The sequence below is a fragment of the Geotrypetes seraphini genome, chromosome 12, assembly GCF_902459505.1.
Source record: "Geotrypetes seraphini chromosome 12, aGeoSer1.1, whole genome shotgun sequence".
NCBI classification, from domain to species: domain Eukaryota; kingdom Metazoa; phylum Chordata; class Amphibia; order Gymnophiona; family Dermophiidae; genus Geotrypetes; species Geotrypetes seraphini.
Genome location: NC_047095.1, coordinates 39,932,649 through 39,955,374, shown reverse-complemented (window position 1 = coordinate 39,955,374; position 22,726 = coordinate 39,932,649). Strand labels below are relative to the sequence as shown.

Genomic DNA, 22,726 nt, shown 5'->3' with positions numbered 1-22,726 from the left:
GAATACACTGATCTTCCTTCCCCCCTCCCCCCACCCCAGAGGGACAGATGCAGACAGGTTTACCCTGCAGACAGCCATTTCCAGCTGGACCCAAGCACTGACCTCCTGGCCCGCCACATCAGGGTCGTCTCTCAAATTACGCCATGCCAGTGCCTGCAGAGCAAAATCAGCACCATCTCTGGTACAGGATCATGGAAGGAAGGGGCAAGCGGAAGACCTCAGACAGAAATAAATATAAACATATGGATGGAAGACCTGGGTCTCTGCTTATTGGGACTGTTTTGCATGTCAGAAAAGCTGGAAGTATTACCATATGTCAAAAGCCCAGACATGATGACAGATTCCCAATTTGTGAAGGGAAAACAATTCTGCTCTTCTTTCTCGAGATTTCTGCATATTTTAAGAGAGGAGCCAGCAATTTCACTATAACCAAATAACGGCACTCTATCAATGACTTTTACAAGGAAGGAGAGCTGGATTATTTGGAGGTGGGATGAGGTGGAAGGAGCCTAATTCAGACTATACACAACTAAAGAACAGTTACGTATCAATGCATTTGTTCACCAAGCTTATTTAGCTGATGGATTTGAAACCATTGGGGAAAATAATGAACTTGCACCAAAGCCATCTGAATCAGTCCACTCACCGGCATTAAGATCTGTTTATGAAAATTTTACCAACTCTGATTGGCCAGTTAGGCTCAAGATCATGACAGTGACACCACAGCAATATTTTGTAATCATTTGCAGCAGCTGACCAGTCATGATACCCAGATGTGGGTATACAGCACCCCCTGGAGGTAATACCTTTAAATCCAAAAAGCAACTAGAGGGTTCAGTTCTAATTTCCCTTCTCCTAGTTTCTGCTTCAGTCATCATGATTTCAGTGTGTTGAAAAACAATTAAATACGGGGAGCATGAGTTGTTTGGCTTAAGGGGGATTTTTCTTGATAAAGCCCTGTATGGGCAAAACATAGCTCTATGTCGGAGTGCCTGCCCCCACTCGCATAGACTGAGATGAGTATTTATCTTATTAAGAATATTGAAAATAGAGATAATATATATAAAAAATATAATATTGGGACCGATGACGAACTTGGGTGCCAAGACTCTATATGATATAAAGTCTAAGACATACAGAAGGTACCACTGAGGTCCATGAAAATCTTGACGAGGAATATAAGTTTATATCCATAAGGACCGAATATACACCGATTACTTAAATACCTATGTGGCATAAATGCGCATGAGTGGTCTCTTTCATTTGAAAGGAAGTTCCAGAATGAGAGGGCATAGGATGAAGTTAAGAGGTAATAGGCTCAGGAGTAATCAAAGGAAATATTTTTTTTACAGAAAGGGTAGTAGATGAATAGAATAGGCTCCAGGTGGCGGTGGTGAAGACAAAGATTCTGTCTGAATTCAAGAAACCGTGGGACAGGCACATGGAATCTCTTAGGGAAAGGAAGAAATAGTGGATGCTGCGGGTGGGTAGACTGGATGGGCCATTTGGCCTTTATCTGCTATCATGTTTCTATGTTCTGTGTAAGTACCCTGGATGCATTTTGCTCCTGCAGCCTAGGAGGTAGTGGTGACAGCTGCTTATGCCTATATAGTATTTGTGTCTGACCCATGTTCTTTGCTCGTGATTAGGTAGAATAGGAGATCTGGAGGCACCATGTAGAATAACAGATTTATTTTGGTATAATTTTCAAAGACAAGAGTCTCTGATGAATTGGATTCTTGTCCTCAAAAACTCAGGCCTCAGTAAATCTGTTAGTCTATGACAGGGATCTCCAAACTTTTTGCCCAAGGGCCACGGCACTTTTCAGCAGGCCGTAGTAAAAATTAAAAAAAGATAAATAACTAGATAGATGAGTTTTATTGAAAGCAGAAAATTTTATAAACTATGTGAGATTAAATTATCGTATATTAATGACAATGAACACTACCAGCAAATTCTCATATTTTCATCACAAATTATAATAAAACCATCAATGTGAATGATAGAACTGTTTTTAAAATCTTATTAAACTAAGGAGTCCTTTTATCAAGCCGTGCTAGCGGGGTTATCGCGTCGGCATTTTATCATGTGATAACCCCCTTGGTCAGCTAAAAAACTAACACCTGCTCAATGCGGCTAGCGCGGCAGGCAGTTTAACGCGTGGTATTATGCGCGTACAACCCCTACCGCAGCTTGATAAAAGGACCCCTAAGGTTCAAATTTTTGAAACGCTAATTACAAGTAGCGATATCAAACATTCATCAGATAAATTTTTCCCTGTATTTTGACTAGATATATTTCATGCGGGAAAAAGTTGGTTCATAAAGATACCTTGTTGCAAATATTGAGATAAATTTACAAGCAAATTTCTTCAAATTTGGAAACTTCTCAGAGCTAAAAAAAAAAAAAATCAATCGAGTTTTCTTCCTTGTATTTATCTTTATTATGTTCATTTGCCTGAAGTTCAATAATTTCTATTTGAATTTCTATTTGAATTTGACATCACAGTCAAACGGATTTTGAAACAATCTAATTTCCCAAGCATTGGCATCCAAATCAGCAAATCGCTTCTGAAATTGTTGTTTAAGATCTGAAATAACTAACCCCCTCTTCTACTAAACCGCGCTAACGGTTTTAGCACGGGGAGCCGCGCTGAATGGCCCGCGCTGCTCCCGACACTCATATGGTTCTTATCAGCGTTGGGAGCAGCGTGGGTCCCGGCGCTAAAACTGCTAGCATGGTTTAATAGAAGAGGCCCTAAATTTGTGAACGAGAAACGAAATTCTGCTTCACCCTTTTATGCAATTCTGCACAGTATTTTATCCAAATGGCACTCAATTTTTATATATAAATATTCTTGTGAGGATCACCAATCAAACTCTCCTCAAGATATATACCAAGCTCAGTATATATCTCAAATTCCTCACCTCCAATATATAATCCCCAGCTCCTCAGAAGTACCACTTGGACTCAAAAGTTTTCACTGCCCTAGGCTTTATGTACTGCCTCCTCACTGGAGCCGCTATCAATTTTTACTAACACATTTTACTTTTAAATTTTTATTCAACAACTCTTCTAGCATATTTCAAGAGTACTTAGGGTCTCATAATCGAAAGAGAAATACGTCCAAAAACGGGTCTAAGTCAGCACTTGGATGAACTTTCTCAAATAAATCCAAGTGCCGATACTAAAAACGGGTTTTGGACGTATTTCTAAACGACCTAGGCCTTCATAGTGCTGCTGAACGACCAAAGCTAAACGGGAGGAGTGTCGAGGGCGGGAGTTGGGCGGGACGTGGGCTGGCTTAGACTTAGTCGTTCAGCATGTATAACCAAAAGTTATACAGCCCACGATCGACGGAACTTGGACGTTATGACTTCTAAGTCACAAAAACCCACCTAAACTCACCAGATAAGCACTGAAAACATATAATACAGACCCCCACACACTACCCCAGTGATCACTGACCCCCCTCCACCTCCATAAAAATAATAATCACATCTTTAAAATTCAGCCTCATCACCTGGCCGCCTGGCATAGGAAAGCCTAGTCGTCCAGCACAGAGGCGGCTTAAGCCATCTTGAGGGTAAGTTAGGGACTCATGGAGAAGAGGACCCATGCCCATAAGCCCCTGTAATCACTGCATTGATACTTAAACATCTGCACTCCCCTATACACCCCCAAAACCCTTTTGTACTGGCATTTAAGTGGCTCCTGCAGCCATAAGGGCTATTGGGGTGGTAGATAAGTGGGTCTAGGGGATTCTGGAGGTGGTTTGGGGGACTCACCATGACCTATAAGGGAGCTGTAGTGAGATGATGACATGGCACCCTTTTTGTGAAGTTCACAGCAGTGCCCTGTAAGGCACCCAACTATTTAGGTGCCATGTCTGGGTATGCAGTCCATCACTTTGCAGACCCCTCCCACATCCAACAGGGCTTGTTCTAGGCGTTTTGGACTTGGACGAAAAGTTGGGCGAAAATGTGGTATAAATATGGACGATTTAGCGACTTGGACGATCAGATCGGCAGGACATATAATTAGACGATTTTCAAAAATGTGTCTTAAGCTGTTTTTACTTTGAACGACTTGCGAGATGGACGTAAACGGACTTAGACGTCCCTTTCGATTATGCCCCTCTTAGCTTTTGTGGTTTTCTTTTCAGGGAAATAGGAGCCAACATGTTTCACCTACAGAAGGTTTTTTCAAGGCTTATCATCCCTTAGCAAGCTTTACACAGATGAGCTGGGGATTATATATCGGAGGCGAGGAATTTGAGATATATACTGACGGCCTCTTTTACCAAGCTGCGCTAGAGGCTGCGCTGCACTAACGTCCCCGAAGCTCATAGAGATTTAAAGGGCTTCGGGGCTGTTGCCGTGCGGCTTTGTAAGAGAGGCCGTGAGTTTGGTATATATCTTGGTGTGAGATTCTGCACAGTATGGCATATGAGCAAAGTTACAATCTTTCACCTGGTCAATAAGTCTTGTTGAAAACGCAGACAATGACATAATGATTCAAATTTATCTAAACGCTCCTTTTCTTTAAATTGCGAAAACGAAGCATGTTTTGCTTCATAGTGGCGGCGTATATTGTATTCTTTCAACACAGCAACGGTGTCTTTACAAATGACACATACGGCTTTATCCTTTGACTTCGATTGTATGAAGAAGTATTTTACGCCCCATTTTTCATTAAACACACGACATTCATGATCAACTTTCCTTTTCTTTTTCCCATCCATGTTAAAACTGTAAAAGAGAATAAATTTATAAATAATTATGACATTATTAAAATCACAAGAACTCCGTACAAACGAATAAGTGAATACGCACCTTTAAATATAAATTTATGCAATTACAAATTGAGTATTACACTGCACCACTGCAAGTATTCTTATGGACAGTTAACCATAACGACTAGTAACGAACTTCCAGATTCAATTTAAAGATTAGTCAGAGTGCCAGAACTACCTATAACGCCATGAAGTGATAGTCGATCGAGGCCAAACAAGTACAAAGAAATACTGCGAAGTATACAATTACAATTCAGTATTAAATACAGTTGTGAATAATATTAACATTAACATAATATGGAATATCAATATATTTTTGAACACAATTTAATTAATGCATTTGAAATCTATCAACACCCCATGGGGTTTTTGCGAATTCTCATTGGAAAATTAGTCCAATTGACGCATTTCCGCACAATTCTTCCGCAGGCTGGATAAAATCATATCGCAGGCCGGATGTGGCCCATGGGCCATACATTGGAGACCCCTGGTCTATGAGGTGCCATCAAAAACACAACTAATAACATTTTTACTCTCTGAGAAATAACAAGCTTTTAGACTAGCTTCCAAATAAGTTATAATATGAATCCATTCAGGGGGTTGTATTGGGCAGTTGGTACATGAAGGAAGCTAAACACCTCCAGTAGATGATACCAAAAATAAACAGAAGGGTGTATAGATTTCATCATTTTGGGCTGGCACAACTAGGTTATAAGCTCTTTCGAGCAGGGACTGTCTTTCCCATGTTAATGTACAGCGCTGTGTGCATCTGGCAGCATTATAGAAATAAGAAGTTGTAGTATGTTGTAAAGCACTGAGAGTTGGTAATGTGAAGGGCACAGATAACAGCAGTTTGCCCAATGAGCACAGTTTGGAAGGAAGGGTATGTAGGAAGTTGTTTTTAATATTCTGTAGATGCACATAAGAGAGTATATCCTTTATAGAATAGACCATCTAGTCACAATCTAGTCTGTAAAGGGTGCTTATGACCTATCTAGTCTACATATGGTCTTTATCTGCCTTCATTTTTCTGTTTTTGGGCTTTTTTTATGTGGAGTCTCTTCTATACCAGGGAAGTTTCTAGTGAGATCAGGGGGATCAGATATTAGCTTTTCTGCCTCATGCAGAGAAGGAGGCAATCTTTCTATGCTTTCTCAGACCTGGCAGTAATTTTCTCATGTTGGACTGGCGTTGTGCAACCCTCAAAACATCTCTGCATTGAGGCAGAAAAAGAAATTAGGTTCTTGATAATATCTTTACTAGTAGATAGGTGTGTCATTCTGGACGAGCGGGTTATATCCCAGTGCTCTTGAGCCTTGCAGGAGTCCACATCGGATTTTGAATTCCTCTTACTTCACAGAGGGCTCTACTGCCCACCCACCCCCCCACCCCCGTTAGTTCCAAAGCAGGCAATAGCTCTTTCTAGAAACAAATGTGAAGCAGGGGTATGGGGAAACTCCCCAAAGAACAAGTCTGTTCTGCTCTAAAATTTTAACAAACATGTTAAACATTGAACAATCAAAATAGCGAAACAATCATTAAAGGAGCTCAAATAATACCCCAATCTATCCTAGCAATAGACTATCCTTCATATGCATAAAGTCTGACTGGCATCCAATTTGCAGGTTTGGATAAGAACATTCTGAGTGAGACAGTAGGCAGGCACAAGAAATACATGACAGGGTGGAGGTCCAGAATGACACAACTATGTACTAGGAAAGATATTAACAAGGCAAGAACCTAATCTCTTTTTCTAGTGCAAAAGGTGTGTTATCCTGGACAAGCAGGACATACAAAAGCAGTCCCAGAAATCTAGGGTGGCACTACTGTGTCGGCTTGTAAAACTGAGTTTCAAGGTTTCAAGTTTATTTTAGTATTTGATGAATCGCCTATTAAAATTGCTAGGCGATGTACATAGTCTAAGCAGAGAAAACAAAGAAACTAACACATTAACAATATAATTTCAATAAAAACGTACAGAAGGGGTTAGGAAAGGAGTTAAAAAGTTACAATGTTGGGTATGGAAATAAAAAAAAAAAAAAGGGGAAATACAAGAGGAAAGGGTACAAATTACCAAAGCACAATTCAAGGAGTATCTCTAAAACAAGTAAAAGTTTCAAGAATTAAAAGCATCTTTAAATAAATATGTCAATTCTTCAGCCTTGTCCTCAGAGTTTTTGGTAGAGGAACACAATCTCTTGTACCTCAAAAATTGAGAAAAAGGAATACTCCAGCGAGAATGAATCGGATGAATGTTAGAAAAATGTAAAAGAGTATTCCAATCTGTTTCACATATACTAACGTTTAAAATCCCTTCAATGTTAATGAAATCTGGATATCTAAAAACATAATTGTCCTGGAATTTCAACAGGGTTCAAACTTGATTGTCATATGGCAGGAATTTAATTCCTACATAAAAGATGTAAAGGGACGCGTGCCCCCCCTCCCCCACTTCATGTGCTGCGCGGCATGTGGCACAAGGGCGCTCTTCGGGTGCATATCCAACGTAAACCTGGCATGAATTAGAGTCAAAAGAGCCTGAGGATTCCATCCCGTCCAGTTCTGAAGCATAACCAGGTAATTTGAAGCTTCTGGGAGAACTTTGGAAAAAAAAAAAAAAATCTGGAAATCCAAGATGGCCACCACAACAACATTTTGGCGCCAATAATGCCTCAAAAACACCAAAACAAAATTAAAAAGCTAGGAATTTTAGGATTTTAGAGTTGGGGGAACATCAGGAAACAGGCAGAAACCTTCAAGAACAAAATTTGCAGACACCCCCAGTTTTCCTCATAGGCTGTAATAACAGCATTAATCACTGTGACATTTGCTGGCAATGTGCTGCAACCTACCTCAGCTCCAAAAGTAGATGGATCTTAGAGAAGAAATCACTGCCTCAAACAGAACGTCTTACCAGCGCTAAATCTTCGGATTGCCAGTCTGATTAATGTCTGACTGAGCATCCAACCTCTGTGGTCCACCGACATGCAAAAAAAAAAAAAAAAAGGGGGGGGGGAAGGAAAAGAGGCATAAATGCAGCTGGCACCCTATGAGACCCCCCCCCCCCTCTGAATGCCTAACAGCCTGTGCTCAAACCCCTGCAAGTAGTAGGTGAGCAATACTACTAGGGGACAGCCCTTAGCTCCAAAAAGGCTTCTGCAGGCTGGCTAACAAGTACCACAAGGGATTGGTTTATCAGCTGCTGACCTCAGTCTGCTTCTCTTCCATGCAGATAGAGCTGGACCTTCGACTAGGGCAGCTCTTAGCACCAAAAGATGAAGAAAATATACAAAAAAACAGACCAAAGTTTTAAAAAATAAGCTAAGCAGATCAGAAACACTCCTTCCAGCTTGTGTGCATAAGGAAAAAACTGTAGGGGGCAGCAGAACTCTCTCTGAAATAAAAGGGATTCAAATTCTGGAGTGGATTCCTTCTGCAGATAGTTGTCAGGTCTGTGATTTTTCTCACCCAAGTGGGCTGCTTTGGAACGCTGGTTACAGCAAATTTTGAGTAGCTGCGGGTTGCGGTTTTCTGGGCTGGTTTTAGATTTTTTGTGCTGTAATTTTTGCTGAATCATGACACGGTATTCTAAAGTCAGCTCGGCATTCAGCAAATCAGAACGTGGAGGGGGATAATCAAAAGAAACGTCTGAGTCCATTTTGGGCCTAAGTCACTAGTCGCCCAAAGTCAACAGTATGTAAAGTCCATTCTCAAAAAATACATCCAAAATATATATATTTTTTTCCAGAATTGTCTACTTGCACGTCCAGCCGTTTAACTGTCCAGACTGCTAAGTCGCTTCATACCCCATTCTCGTCCAAAAATTTGTCCAAATCAAAAACGCCTAGAACAAGACCTTTTGGACACTGGACGGGCCAGCAAAGTGATGAACATGGCAACACAGTAGTGGGGCACCTTACAGGGCACTACTGCAAACTTCACAAAAAGGGTTCCACAAACATCTCACCACAACTCCCTTATGGTGAGCCCCCCCCCAAACCTACCACCTGTCTACCACCCCAATAGCCCTTATGGCTGCAGGTGCCACCTATGTGGCAGTAAAGCAGAGTTTTAGGGGGGTTTTGGTGGACTCACATTTTTCACCATGAATGCAGTGGTTAGAGTGGTTTATAGGCTTGTGTCCTCCTCTCTATGGTTCACTAGCCCACCCCCCAGACTACTCAAACCACCTCTGTGCAGCTCTACTAGGCTTTCAATGCCAGGTGCTGATGTTCTGGAGGCAGATATGTAAACTTTTTATTCCAATTTTTATGGCTGTGTGTATGTGGGGGGGGAAGTCAGTGATCACTGGGGGAGTGTGTGGGGGTCTGTACTTTGTCTCTACAGTGGATATCTTGTCACTTTGAATATCATCTGGGCACTTAGACCTGTTTTTACATCGCCTAAGTTGCTAAGTATTTCTGTCTATATAGTAATCAGATCTTTCTACTTAAAATCCAACCCAATACATGAAAATTATAAACTGATAGGCTTATCAGATATTAGAAAAATATATGTATTCATATAATTAAGGATGGCCTCCACATGCCTATCAATTGATTAATTAATTAAATCAATCCATATCAAATAATTACTTCCCCTTATTGTAAATAATATTCCTTAATATCTTAGGTGATAAACTAGGAGGAGGGTATATCATATATTATTGGTAATTCTCAGTGCATAGGACCTCACATAACGTACATTATCCCAAGTCCACATTCTGTTTGTAGTACATAATCATTTATACCATATCATCCATCCCTTCCCTAAATCCTTAAGAACTCACTATTATTAATAATTAATAATTAAATTAACTTTTAATTGATTATAATCAAATGGGTTAATTTAATTATTAATTTTTCAGCTAGCGCATGCTAATCTTGTGCATGCGCTAAAAATGCTAGCGCACCTTTGTAAAAGAAGCCCTAAGGCCCTGATTCTCCAAAAGTGCGTCCCGATTTTAGGCAGCTGTAGACGTCATACAGCTGTCTAATCAGCCAATCGGGATGCACGTTTTTTTTAAAAAAAATGCTCCCCAGGCAGGCCTGAAGGCGCCTCCGGGAGCCTAGGGAGACCCGCAAGATGCCTAAGCTCGCCTACAGGCCTTAGGCGAACTTAGGCGGCCCTACGCGTCTCCCTAGTAGAGGAAGAGACGCTTAAAATGTAGGCCAGCAAAATGCTGGTCTACATTGTAAGTAGACGCGGCCGCTATACTGATCGCGGCAAGGGATCTCCCTGCTGCAATAAAGTATAGAGGCCGCAGCCGCCTGTCCCATCACCGACAGGAGGATGCCTAACCCCTTCTGTCGGAACCCCGAACCCCGGAACCCCCTCCCCCCCAAACTCGTAATCGCCGACAGGAGGATGCCCAACTCCTCCTGTCGGAACCCCGGAACCCCCTCCCCCCTCAAACTCGTAATCACCGACAGGAGGATGCCCAACTCCTCCTGCCGGAAAGCCCAACAACCCCCCGCCCCAACTAATCTCCCTCCCCCAACTAACCTTTCAATGTTGATCAGCTGGACGGGTCTTGCTGCCGTCCAGCCAACGGGTCTGCCTCGTGGAAATGAGACGGCACGCCCCTTCCCGGCCCATCCCCGCTAAATCTAAGGCCTGATTGGCCCAGGCTGTAGAAGCCTGGACCAATCAGGCCTTAGGCATAGCGGGTCCGCCCATCCCCACTAATCCTAAGGCCTGATTGGCCAAGGTGCCTAGCCTGGGCCAATCAGGCCTTAGATTTAGCAGGGATGGGCCGGGAAGGGGCGTGCCGTCTCATTTCCATGACGTCCAGCCGACGGGTCTGCCTCGTGGAAATGAGACGGCACGCTCCTTCCCGGCCCATCCCCGCTAAATCTAAGGCCTGATTGGCCCAGGCTGTAGAAGCCTGGACCAATCAGGCCTTAGGCATAGCGGGTCCGCCCATCCTCACTAATCCTAAGGCCTGATTGGCCAAGGTGCCTAGCCTGGGCCAATCAGGCCTTAGATTTAGCGGGGATGGGCCGGGAAGGGGCGTGCCGTCTCATTTCCACGAGGCAGACTCGTCGGCTGAACGGCAGCAAGACCCGTCCAGCTGACCAACATTGAAAGGTTAGTTGGGGAGGGAGATTAGTTGGGGCGGGGGGTCATTGGGCTTTCCGGCAGGAGGAGTTGGGCATCCTCCTGTCGGCGATTACGAGTTTGGGGGGGAGGGGGCTCGGGGTTCCGATAGGAGGAGTTAGGCATTTTCCTGTCGGTGATGGGACAGCCTAATTTAACCCGATTCTCTAAAGACGCTGGTTACAGAATCGGCATTTAGTATAGGCCGATTCTGAATAGGACGCCTCTCCCGGGCGGCCTGCCTGGGGAGCATTTTTTTTTTTTTAAACGTGCATCCCGATTGGCTGATTAGACAGCTGTAGGACGTCTACAGCTGCCTAAAATCGGGACGCACTTTTGGAGAATCAGGGCCTAAGTGTATAGCCCTTGATGGAGACTGTCCCAACTGAAATTAGTTGGGCTGAGAATTTTTCAGCACCCCCTCATACATTGGGCTGTTTTTTCAAGGCAATTGGGTGGGATTATTTAAAAAAAAAAAAGTATCTAGCAATACTACGGGCCTAGTATCTGAAAGAGGGGGCAAGGCCTGAGAATGTTCATCAGCGCACAGGCTCTCTACTGGGCATAGTTCACTCCTGGAATTTAGTGCTATTATAGTAGGAACAAGGTAAAACCAGGATCTCCAGGATTTTAGGTAAATCAGAAATACACCGTCGTGGTGGACGCAATGGTGCAAATCCTATTATCATTGATATCATGCATGTTTGCTAAAACTATAGCAATCTATTCTAGTTTGACTTCATCTGGGCTGCATTTTAACGAGGAAAATTGTTTCGCCCCTGGTGGGACGTTATTTTCACCCTGCACCAATCTTACCTGACTGCTGATCAGCTACGGACTCCAGAAAACTCTTTCTTCCACTTAAGCTTTTCAACATACGTTCCCGCGTAGAGTCGCGCAGTCTTTTGACAGAACCGATACTATTAGATCTGCTCTTCTGTCGTCCTGACTCCTGTTGCGCCACAGCTGAGCGCGTTCTTTGCAAACAGTTTGTCCTGTCCGGCAGCCCGTAGAGAGAAAAAAAGAGCTCATAGCACCAATCTATCGGTATCTACGTAGCGGAGGACGTACGTACGTACAATTTAGCGTGCTGCGCAATATGGCGGCCCGCATGGAGGAATGTTGTGTGTTTTAACTTAATAACTTCTGGTGAAGCTGTGGTGCTTGCTGCAGGCTTTGTGCCGATGGAGCTTTTTGAAGCTTTCGAGAAGCGGAAAGAGCAATGTCTGAGCAGGACGGACCTCAGCAGGAAAGGCAGCGTGGACGCGAACATCGAGAGCCTGGTGCGGTTTATCAACGAGCGTGATGCCTTCTTCACGACCAGCTCGTGCTCGGGACGTGTGACGCTCATTGATGGGGTGAGTCGCTTGCCCGCAGCAGCAGCGCCCTGGGATGTAAAACGCGGACCTTACGGACCTAAAAACCGCACGTCCTTAAAAATCCGAGGTCCGTGCATTGACAAGTCCGCTTTCGCTTTCCCTGCAGCTCAGCTCTGGCCCCCGGCTCCCTCGCGGACCTCGCGGATCTGAACTGCACGTCACATCCTTAAAAATCAGAGGTCCGCGCCACTTTTAGTCTGGCTCTGACAGAGCTCTATGACAACTTAACTCTGACTGATCCTAGCATAGGGAGGGAAAAGTATTAGGATCAGTCAGAGTTAAATTGTCATAGAGCTCTGTCAGAGCCAGACTAAAAGTGGCACGGACCTCGGATTTTTAAGGATGTGACGTGCAGTTCAGATCCGTGAGGTCCGCGAGGGAGCCGGGGGCTTCTGAGCTGCAGGGAAAGCGAAGGCGGACTTGTCAATGCACGGACCTCGGATTTTTAAGGACGTGCGGTTTTAGGTCCGTGAGGTCCGCATTTTACCCCTTCCCAGCGTTAAGTTTCTGAGCTTACAAAAACAAACAAACTAAAAAACAGTAATGCGGTCGCTTGAATTCTTAGAAGCAAATGTTAAGAAGCTCAGTTATCCGTCACCCAAGAGGTTGGTGGATGCTGGATAACTGTAGTTTCTGGTTGCTTGAAAATTACTGTAAAAATAAGTTTGGTCTCCCCACCTCACTCTATCATCCAACCGCCTCCACTTGTAAGTCTAGCATCTATTCTTCCCTTCTTTTTCTCCCACTTCTCTCATCCCTCTCTTCTTTCCTCCATTTCCAAAGCTGTCCTGACATCCTTCCTTTCCCAAAGCAGAAGAGCTGGTCCTGACACCCTCCCTCTCTCCGTTCCAGAAGCTGTAGAGCTAGTCCTGACAACCCTCCCTTCCTCCATTCCCAAAGCAGCAGAGCTGGTCCTGACAACCCTCCCTCCCTCTAATCGAAGCAATAGAGTTGGTCCTGATAACCCTCCCTCTCTTCCCGAAACAACAAAGTGTTCTGACAATGTCTCTTCCTCCCTCGCTCACCTGAAGCTGTAGTGGCAGCTAGCGAGCAGAGGAAGTGCTGGTAAACAGGCAGCTTCTGGCCAGCTCAGGTAGGGCCTTTCCTCTGCCATGTCAGAAGTGATGCGGCAGAGGAAAGGCCTTTTGGCTGGCTGGAAGCAGCCTGTTTACCAGCACTTCCTCTGCTTGCTAGCTGCCACTATAGCTTCGGGTGAGGGAGGGGAGTTGTCAGGACACACTTCTGCTTCAGGAATGGAGGGAGGGGGTTGTCAGGACCGGCTCCATTGCTTTGGGAATGGAGGGAGGGGGTTGTCAAGACTGGCTGCCTGCAGCTTCAGGAATGGAAGGTCTATAAAATACTAAGTGGAGAGGAATGGTTAAAAGCAAATTGATCGTTACTTTATCAGAAAAATACAAAGTCTAAGAGACACTCTGAATTTACATGGTTGCTCATTTAAAACAAATAGGAGGAAACATTTTTTCACTCAACATATAGTGAAGCTGTAGAACTCTTTGCTGGAACAAGAGGTAAAAGCAGATGATGTAACTTGGTTAAAAAAAGGTTTGGATAAATTCCATCAGGAAAAGTCCATAAAATTGTTAAGGTAGACTTCTTAACCTCAAGTATAAGCGGTGGATTTCCCTAGGTCAGTGGTTCCCAAACCCTGTCCTGGGGGACCCCCAGCCAGTCGGGTTTTTAAGATATCCCTAATGAATATGCATGAGAGAGATTTGCATACCTGTCGCTTCCATTATATGCAAATCTCTCTCATGCATATTCATTAGGGATATCTTGAAAACCCGACTGGCTGGAGGTCCCCCAGGACAGGGTTTGAGAACCACTGACCTAGGGAAATCCATCGCTTATATTTAAGGTTAAGAAGCATAGAATGTCAAGTACTAGGGTTGCAGACTGGCCTCTATTGGATGCAGGATACTGAACTAGATCAACCCTTGATATGACCCAGTACAGCAACTCTTTAAAATACATGTTGTGAAATATATAGATATATTGACAGTATTGCATTTAGGTAGAATTAAGCATTTACACACTTATATGCACACACATGTGCATATACCAATATTCTAATCACTGAAGTGTGTATTTGCCATGTAAATGTTTGCACCTTATTTACTGAATTATTCCCTTGATGAGTATAGTTTATTAAAATTTGGTGTATACCATTTATATCTATTGGCTAAGCAATATGGCCTGGATTCTCTAAACTGCTGTTTTTTAGGCTAATTGAAAAATGCCTTTTAAACAACTGTGGAGAGATTCTTTAACTGGCACTATCATGTGATCGACATAAGAAAATAAGAATTGCCATACTGGAAAAGACTGAAGGTCCATCAAGCCCAGCATACTGTTTCCATCAATGGCCAACCCTGGTCCCAAGTACCTAGCTAAATCCTAAGTAGTAAAACTGATTTTATGCCATTTATCCTAGGAATCAGCAGTGGATTTTCCCAAGCCATCTCAATAATGGCCTATGGACTTCTCTTTTAGGAAATTGTCCAAACTGCCGACAATGGTGCTGGCTAAAGAAATCTGGGCCTATTAGTCTAATTAAAAAGGAAAAGAGCTACACTGTTAGATGGGAAATTCATTATAACACAGCTCTATATCCATTCAAATAACAACAAAAAAAAAAAAACCACTACCCTAAAGAAGATAGGAGCCCTTACTAATCTAGAAGCTGTCCTTCAAAAGCCATACAAAAAAACAAGCTTTGAAGTTAATCAAACTTTCTTCAGCTCGAAGGCTGAGAGGAAGCTAGTTCCAAAGTTGAGGGACTAAATTATAATGAGCGAGCGGACTCCTGAAATCAAGCCCTGGAGATCTGAGGAATGAAAATAGGGACATAAGGAGATGCTAAAGCTGCAAGATCAGATATCAGTGCAGTTATTTCAGTGGCCCCAAAATGATCATATTCTGTTAATATGGAATATAATAGTTGTCAAACTACTGTATATATTTGACTATAAGTTGAGAAATTTGGGGAAAGAAAAGCCTTGAAAGTAAAACAGATTGTCTTATCTATGATACCCCCTACCTGGGCCAGCACCTCTCTCTCCCTCTGTTCCACCTCCAGTGAAAAACTGTTCCTGCCCCCAGCCTGGGAATTGCCAGCACCTACAAAAAATAGTTTGAGCTGCGTATCTCGCGGGGTGGTCTCGCGGTAGGCCGGGACAGGATGGATCCCTCCGCCTCCTGTCCCAGCCAACTGTGACAACTTTTACCTCCCTCCCACCTCCCCCGTGTACCTTTCAATTCCCTGGTGGTACAGTGGTGAACCGAGCAGGAGTGATCTTCCCACGCTCCTGCTCAGAGCAGAGCCGCTAGCTGAATAACTGCTGTGAGTTTGGTTTGCTAGTTACGCAGACACAGTTAACTTTTTATTTATTTGTTGTTTTTTAGTGCTTCCATGGGTTTGAAGTGCAGAAGCAGAATTGCTCTTGGCTGCTTGTTGCACATCAGAAATGTCAAAAGGAAGATGTGGTAAGCAAATTTTTGTTTTTTTTTATGCAAGTACTTGATAATAGCATACAGTATTCTCCAAACATCTGAAGTTCCAGCCTTGTTAATTATTTTCTTAGAGTATCATGTGAGCAGAAGGAATAGTTTAGACAGATAATGCAATAACCAATAGATTTCATGACTTCAGAAACATTTTTAAGGGTTCAAAAAGTCTATATCCCAGATCTTCAGAATACAGGGTACTATATCATTTTCTATTCTTTGTTTCTGAGGTTAACTTTTTATTGGCAAGATGTGTGGAAAATGTTGTTCAACTGGGCAGTCACAAACGCACAACTCAGAATTTTGCTTCAGATTGCAGCACTTCAGAAATCCAGTGGAGATGCTGTGTTAAAATTTGAACCATTTGTCCTACACGTGCAGTGTCGACAGCTACAAGATGCACAACTTCTGGTGAGAGAAATTATTCTGATACATCCTTGGAGATAAACTCATACTTGGAAGTAATACTCGTGGGCAGTAGTCTGAGTATAGCACGTTGACTTGCAGGGGTTTGATTCCTGAATCCAGTCTGTGTTCACAAGTCTGGTAGAAAGTAGAGATACTGTGGTAGCAACATTCACAGTCCTTTGACTACTGCATAAGACATGTATGAATGGAAATTGGGAGACATGTAGGATTCTGAAAGAAACTTCATAAACGGGGTAACCTGTTGGCCATTCTAGAGGAGATGACAAAAAACAAAGGAGACAGACACTTCTGCATAGACGAAATCCAAGCAACAAGAGCAGACAGAGCCAGGTCTCCAAACTTTTTAATAGCAACCAAAAATGCAATTCAAATCAATGAGTCAGTCTGTCTGTCATAAAAACATCTAACAAGTCATAGGACTCATTCTAGAGGAGATGCCACTTTTGTGTAGGCCACAGCACAATGTTGTGATGGTCTTCGCATTTGTACCTTACTATCACGGACTGAAGTGGTCACAGCTGATGGTCAGTTCTTGTGCTGTTCATAATAGAGTTAATTTTAAAAACCATTGAAGTGCATATATCGAAGGCTTCTACGTGGAAATTAAAAAAAAAAAAAAATTGGTAAGTTTATATGTGTGCAGCCTGTATGTGCATAAGTTTACCTGATCTGAGCAGAGGTGTTCAGGGGTGAGATTGTAAAAGGGGGCTAGCATTTATGCATACACTTTATAAAATATATGCATATAAAATAAGTTCATAAAACAAGCTAGGAAACTTGTGCATCCTAAATGGGTACACATGTTTAAATCTTCTATTTTCCATGGGCTAGTTTTCAATTTAAGGAATGTATGTGCGTACCTGCACTTTGAAAATTGTCATGGCTTAGACATGTACTCACCAGACAAATTGCTCTTGGTGTGTCTTGTTACCACAGCATAGGAGAAAATACATGGCTCCTTTTGCTAAGCAGCGTAAGAGCATTTTACCTCGGGCCGGTGGGGTAAATGCTCTGATGCTCATTGAATTCCTTAGAGCGTCGGAGCATTTACTTCGCCGGCCCCTTACGCTGCTTAGTAAAACCCAGCGTTAATCTACAAACGGCAACACCAGTTCATGTTTTGTCATTTCTGTTTTGCTTTGCAGCATTCTGTGGCTTTAAGCTCTGGCTTCCGGAATTCAGGTATCACCGTTGGCAAAAAAGGCAGAACTATGATGGTAACCAACCTTAACGTACTTCTGATTTAAAAAAAAAAGTGTTGTGTTTTTTTTAGTGTATACTATGTCATCAAACAATGCTGTAAAAATACAGTTCCAGTGACCAGAAGAAAAAAAATTTCCAGGACTCCTGATAGAAAGCTGAATGTGGATGAAACCTGCTTTATCTGTTCAGCAACAACCTGTTATTATATATACACATATGTTTGATTTGTAGTGCTCAGTCAAGAAAAAAATGCCTTTTATTTTTGGGCTCAAATTTTATCTAAAAATTTTTCAAGTCTGCACACCTCAGGTTTGATATTTGATGGGGGGGAGGCAGTTCAAATTTAGCCATGTTGTTCAGTTGGGAGCTGCTTGTACAATTAGCTTTGTAAAAGGATCCTAATGATATCTGTCATTGATTCCCACATGGCAAATTAATGAAGCCTTTAGGAATTGAGTGGGTTTTGTCACATTTGCCACTCAGAAATCGCTAGCATGGCTTTGCAAAAGTAGCCCACTGGGAAAATTATATGCAAATTATCTCTATAGGATTGTACCAGAGGTGTGTGTTTTAGTTTTTGGGTTGGATTTTTTTTGTCCGATTCCATTTGACCAGTCTCAGGGTCAACCATAGGAACTTGGCTAAAATTGAGATGCTGATATTTAATTTAAGCATAATACAATAAAGTAGTAATTGTGGAATAATAGAATAGTACACATAAGTAACAGTGCAGATATTATATGGTCATATTATTTGGATATGAGAATGTTAGAAAATAGGTTTTCACTGAGAGGAAGGTGAATACCTGGAATAGATTCCAGCAGAGGCAATAAGAGCAAACATTGGCAAATTTGTAGCATGCATAAGATAGAGACCATAGTGAAAAGATGAGAGAGAGAACCACAGAATAAGACCTCTGACAGAACATTAAGCAGACACTGCTGTGAAAACCATGTAAACCAAATGGTGGTTTATAAATTCAGTGGAAGCAATGTTAACCCTCCTGTTCAATAGAATATGTTAGATTAGAAATCTTTTAAAAATATGAACATATAAATGGTAACACACTTAATGGCAGGGGTTAATATAATATGTAACATGCATAAGTCCCAAGAACCTTTTTATAATTTTATGTAACCTCAGTAACAGTTCTATCAAACAGCGCTGCGTGGTGAGCTGCGCTGAATGGCCTGCGCTCGACACTCGTAGAGTTCCTATGAGCGTCTGGAGCAGAATGGGCCATTCAGCGCAGCTCTCTGCGCTAAAAACTGCTAGCACAGTTTGATAGAAGAGGCCCTAAGAAATTACATAAATAAAGATTGAGTAAACTTTAATTCAGATAAGGATCCAAATTATACAGATGGTTCTCTCCTCTCAATCAGGTGCCCTGTCAGCCTCATCTGTTAGATGCCAATTAATGGAATTATAGCTGATGACTTTTAGTAAGGCATTAATAGCTTCATTTAACAAAAGTAATGCAGGCCCTTTGGAGCTTCTGTACTATCAACCAAATTAGTAACCCACCTATTACATTAATATGTTTATTAGTAACAAGATCCTATTGCATAAAATAGGGCCTGTAGTTAAAACTCAATAGTGTAAATTCATGGTAACACACGTTAGTACCTACTGCATGGGAATTAATGCATGTTAATTGCATGACGTCCACAGAACTTGGCTGTCAGTGTATCCATGTCATCTTTTTTTTTTTCCCCCCACCCCCCTCTGGGGTTAGGCAGTACGGAGCACTCATGGTTTGGAAGTACCATTGAGCCGTAAGGGAAAGCTGCTAGTGAATGAAGAATACATAGAATTCCTCGTTCAAATAGCAAACCAGAAGATGGAAGAGAACAAGAAACGAACAGACAGGTGTGTAAGCTTCAACTGTGCAACATTTGTAAATGTTCTAGCACCGCTAGCAGCAATTCTGTAGTAGGTGCTGCCCTGGCCTCTTTTCCCCCCTTAGGTTTTGCAGCATAAAGTGGTCCCAGGAGGAGAAAGGGGCATATTTTACTGAGTTTCCATTACAGTGAGCCCTCCGAATCCGCGGTTTCAGTATCCGTGGATTCGGTTATTCACAATTTTTTTTTTTTTTTTAAATAAAGCTGCATTCCGGGCCTTCCTTGCCTCCTTCCTGGCATCCAAGACCTTACCTGGTGGTCTAGCGGGCTTTCGGGGCAGATGCAATCTTCCTACACTCCTGCCCCGTGCAGATCACTCATAGCAAATGGCTGCGGGGAGTTCCCGTCGTTGTCTCGAGAGACTATTGAGCAATTCTTGTCTCTCTTATATGTTTAATGTACAACACTGCGTACATCTAGCGGTGCTATAGAAATAAGTAGTAGTGGCAAGACCCCCATCTTTGGGCTGTTTTTTGGCCAAAAATCTAGGTTTATATTCAAGTATATGCAGTAAATATGTGGAATAGTCTCGCAGTGGACCTGGTGTAGACAAGACTGTATTTGAATTCAAAAATGCTTGAGTCAAGTACATAGGATCTCCTGAGAGGAAGGAATAGTAGATAGTGTGGATGGGCAGACTGGATAGATCCATATGGTCTTTTCTGTCTTCATTTTTTGTGTTTATTATTCTCCTCTTAAGAAAATAATTTTTTTAAATTTATTGAACCTGGGGAAATTATACATTAAATTTTTATGTTCAGATTTTACAGCTGCTTACAGTCTGCTTTGAGATGTGAAGATATTTTTGAGAAATCCATACTGGAAAGCCAAACGTCAAGACCCGTATATACCCGCAGGAGGAGAAGGAAAGGCATGAAAGAGGATGTCGTGTGCACATCACCAGATGAAGAAGCACTTGATGGTGAAGAGGAAGTGGAATTTGATGCTGCCATCTTCAGCGAACTTCATCTGTAGTATGCAGTTATTTAAAATCAGATATAAAAAAACACCCATACTGGGTTCTCAGACTTACTTTGCTCTCTGTGAGAGCAGTTCTTGTTCCCATAGCATTTGGTCGTATTGGCCGAGGAGCTTTTCCTTTGATTTCATTGCACACTTCTGAAAGAGACTGACAGGATTGTTGAGCAGGTGTAGAAACATCCACTGTATTTTTTGCTCCATAAGACGCACTTTTTTTCCCCAAAAAAGTGGGTGGAAATAAGGGTGCGTCTTATGAAGCGAATATACCACCCCTGGTGGTACCTTTTAAATTTGGGGGGTTGGTGGACGGCTGCCTGCTGCTTGTCGGGGCCTGCGGCGCACAAGCGCACTAATGCCTTTGCCGCAACACATCCTAATTGTGCTGGTTGCTGGTGCTTCGCTGGACTGCTGCCTGCTGTTTACCAGCACTTCGGGGCCAGCGGCGCTAGCTCCTCACGAGAACTGAAGCAGCCATTCAGAAGTAGCGCGTGCCCACGCAGCAGCGCGCTTGTGCGTCGCTGGCCCTGACGTACAGGTAATCAGCAGGCAGACCAGCGAAGCACCAGCGACCGGCACAGTTAAGACGTGTTGTGGGCCCAGGCATTAGCGCGCTTGTGCACTGCGGGCCCCAGCAGGCAGCTGTCCGACTGCCGTGATTTAAAGGTGCTGGATGGCTGGGATGGAATTTAAAGGTGTCAGGTATATATTAGTATACAATTTGGTTCAGAATGGGTTTTTTTCTTGTTTTCTTCTCTAAATCTGGGGTGCGTCTTATGGAGTGAAAAATACGGTATTTTTATACAGATAGATTTTTTTTTAATTCAGTTGAAAAATTAAAGGCAGCATTGTGCTGGTTTTTCTTTTTGTTTTATGCTGGATAATTTAATTTCTTTTCAGATTTTAACGCCTACTGGCACCTAGGAACACTTGGGTGCAGTTCTATAAATGGTGCCCAAGAGTTGATTGACAACCACGCTGAACAGTGCCTAGGACTTAGTTATCGTTTGTAGAATCAGGGCTTTTTGTGTTTGTCCCATCGGTGGGGAGTATCTGATGAGTTCATAAGTCTTCAGTGGGTTACTGAGCTTCTTTGATCAATGTTTATAAAACTTTGGCCTCGGTACCTTATTGCCAGCTGTAGGTTTTACTGAAAGCAGCAATTTCTGCTCATGCTGCAACTTGGTGTGTGGGTATTTATTACTTATGCAGAACTGAAGAACTTCCAGTTTAGAGAGGCTAATTGTTGTCCTGAGAATGGCAAAAGGGTTGAGACAGAAGATCAGACCACAAAGATAGGCACAGCATAACAGAATTGCTTAAACTGCAGATTTTACAAAATTTCACTTAATGATTTTCTTGACTTGCAAATGCTTTTGAACATCTCATAAATGGTTGACAAAGTGGTTTGTGAATAAATACTACTTGCCTGATGAAGTTGTTTTGGGTGCATCAAGGAGAGCAATAATATGGTCTTCTGGAACACAATAGGTGTCTCTGAGGAATGTCTAATAAAATGGCCTGGCAGGACCTTGGTGTTGCAGAAGGTTGACCAAGACATCATGTTTCTCACATATGTGGCCAATCCACCAAGAATTGTCATAGATGCAAGCTAAATACTGACCAGGTTACAGGCTGGATATTCATAGGTTTTTGCCAGGTACTTGTGACCTGGATTGACCTCTGCGGAAACAAGGTACTGGGCTAGATGGACCATTAGTCTTACCCAGTAAGGCTATTATGTTCTTATGTAACTGGGGGTAATAAATTCAGTCTTCATCATCAACCCCAAACTAGCTGACTTTACAAGTGCTCCAGGTACTTCTACCGTATAAGCAATCATTAGAATCTTGGAGAGAGCGGAAGCCAGAAGACCTTGAGCATGCGCAGATGCTCAAGGCCCAGCAGCGATCACCGTCAGGCTCTTTCGGCACCGGCACGTCCTGTGAGTTGGTCCTGTGTGCAGGTGCCTGATCGCAGTAAGAGTTTGGACGGACCGGAAGGGGGGGGTAGCATATTGAGTCAACGCTCGGTTTGGGAGGCAAAATTTATGAGAGTGTTCATCTTGCAAAATACTCACAAACCGAGGTTTGACTGTAATTACAAACAAAACTATACAGAATACATATAACACAGGGCAATTGACAACAGTCATCATCAGGACTTACAACTATCCTCACCACAATACAGCCACCCATCCTTCAGCCATATTTCATTTTACAAAAAAAGATGGCATTTTAGCAGACTTAAATTTTGTAAGATTCCCCTGCTGCCTTATATATTGCAGAAACCCATTTCATTCAGCTGGACCAATGCAGGAAAGCACTCCCACCCTTAATGTTTGCAGTCTTAGCTCCTTTCTGGTTGGGATCTTCAAATCCCAATGTTCAGAGGAACGCAACTTGGGAAGCATAATA

General features: G+C 42.7%; 2 protein-coding genes across 5 annotated transcripts in view; one reads left to right on the top strand and one right to left on the bottom strand.

Moving 5' to 3' along the window:
• The window catches only part of CRYZ (crystallin zeta), a 64,541-nt gene extending 52,661 nt beyond the window's left edge, over positions 1-11,880 (bottom strand). The window contains exons 1-2 of one of the 3 annotated variants that reach the window (XM_033915907.1): positions 11,711-11,880; positions 4,640-4,751 (exon numbers count right to left, since the gene is read on the bottom strand). The gene's annotated coding sequence lies outside the window, so the exon portion shown is untranslated. Of the gene's footprint in view, positions 1-2,331; positions 2,376-4,639; positions 4,752-11,710 lie in introns of those variants that run through there. The other 2 variants (XM_033915906.1, XM_033915908.1) reach the window with 2 other exon arrangements.
• Positions 11,881-11,935: 55 nt separating this feature from the next.
• On the top strand, positions 11,936-21,746 carry TYW3 (tRNA-yW synthesizing protein 3 homolog). Of its 2 annotated transcripts, none has more exons than XM_033915909.1 (6): positions 11,936-12,252; positions 15,697-15,777; positions 16,111-16,209; positions 17,373-17,444; positions 19,166-19,299; positions 20,093-21,746. In XM_033915909.1, the coding sequence occupies exons 1-6, from the start codon at positions 12,079-12,081 to the stop codon at positions 20,304-20,306; spliced, it is 774 nt and encodes a 257-aa protein (XP_033771800.1). In that variant the 5' UTR covers positions 11,936-12,078; the 3' UTR covers positions 20,307-21,746. The 2 variants fall into 2 exon arrangements, with proteins under 2 accessions (XP_033771800.1, XP_033771801.1); XM_033915910.1 differs by having other exon boundaries at positions 12,114-12,252; positions 16,029-16,209.
• The last annotated feature ends 980 nt before the right edge of the window (positions 21,747-22,726 follow it).

Bases quoted from the DNA above. Each gene is read 5' to 3' on its own strand.
- TYW3 (XM_033915909.1), top strand. From the start codon at position 12,079: ATGGAGCTTTTTGAAGCTTTCGAGAAGCGGAAAGAGCAATGTCTGAGC. The intron at 17,445-19,165 runs GTAACCAACCTT...CTCTGGGGTTAG, and splicing joins AAAAAGGCAGAACTATGATG to GCAGTACGGAGCACTCATGG. The intron at 19,300-20,092 runs GTGTGTAAGCTT...TTTTATGTTCAG, and splicing joins AACAAGAAACGAACAGACAG to ATTTTACAGCTGCTTACAGT.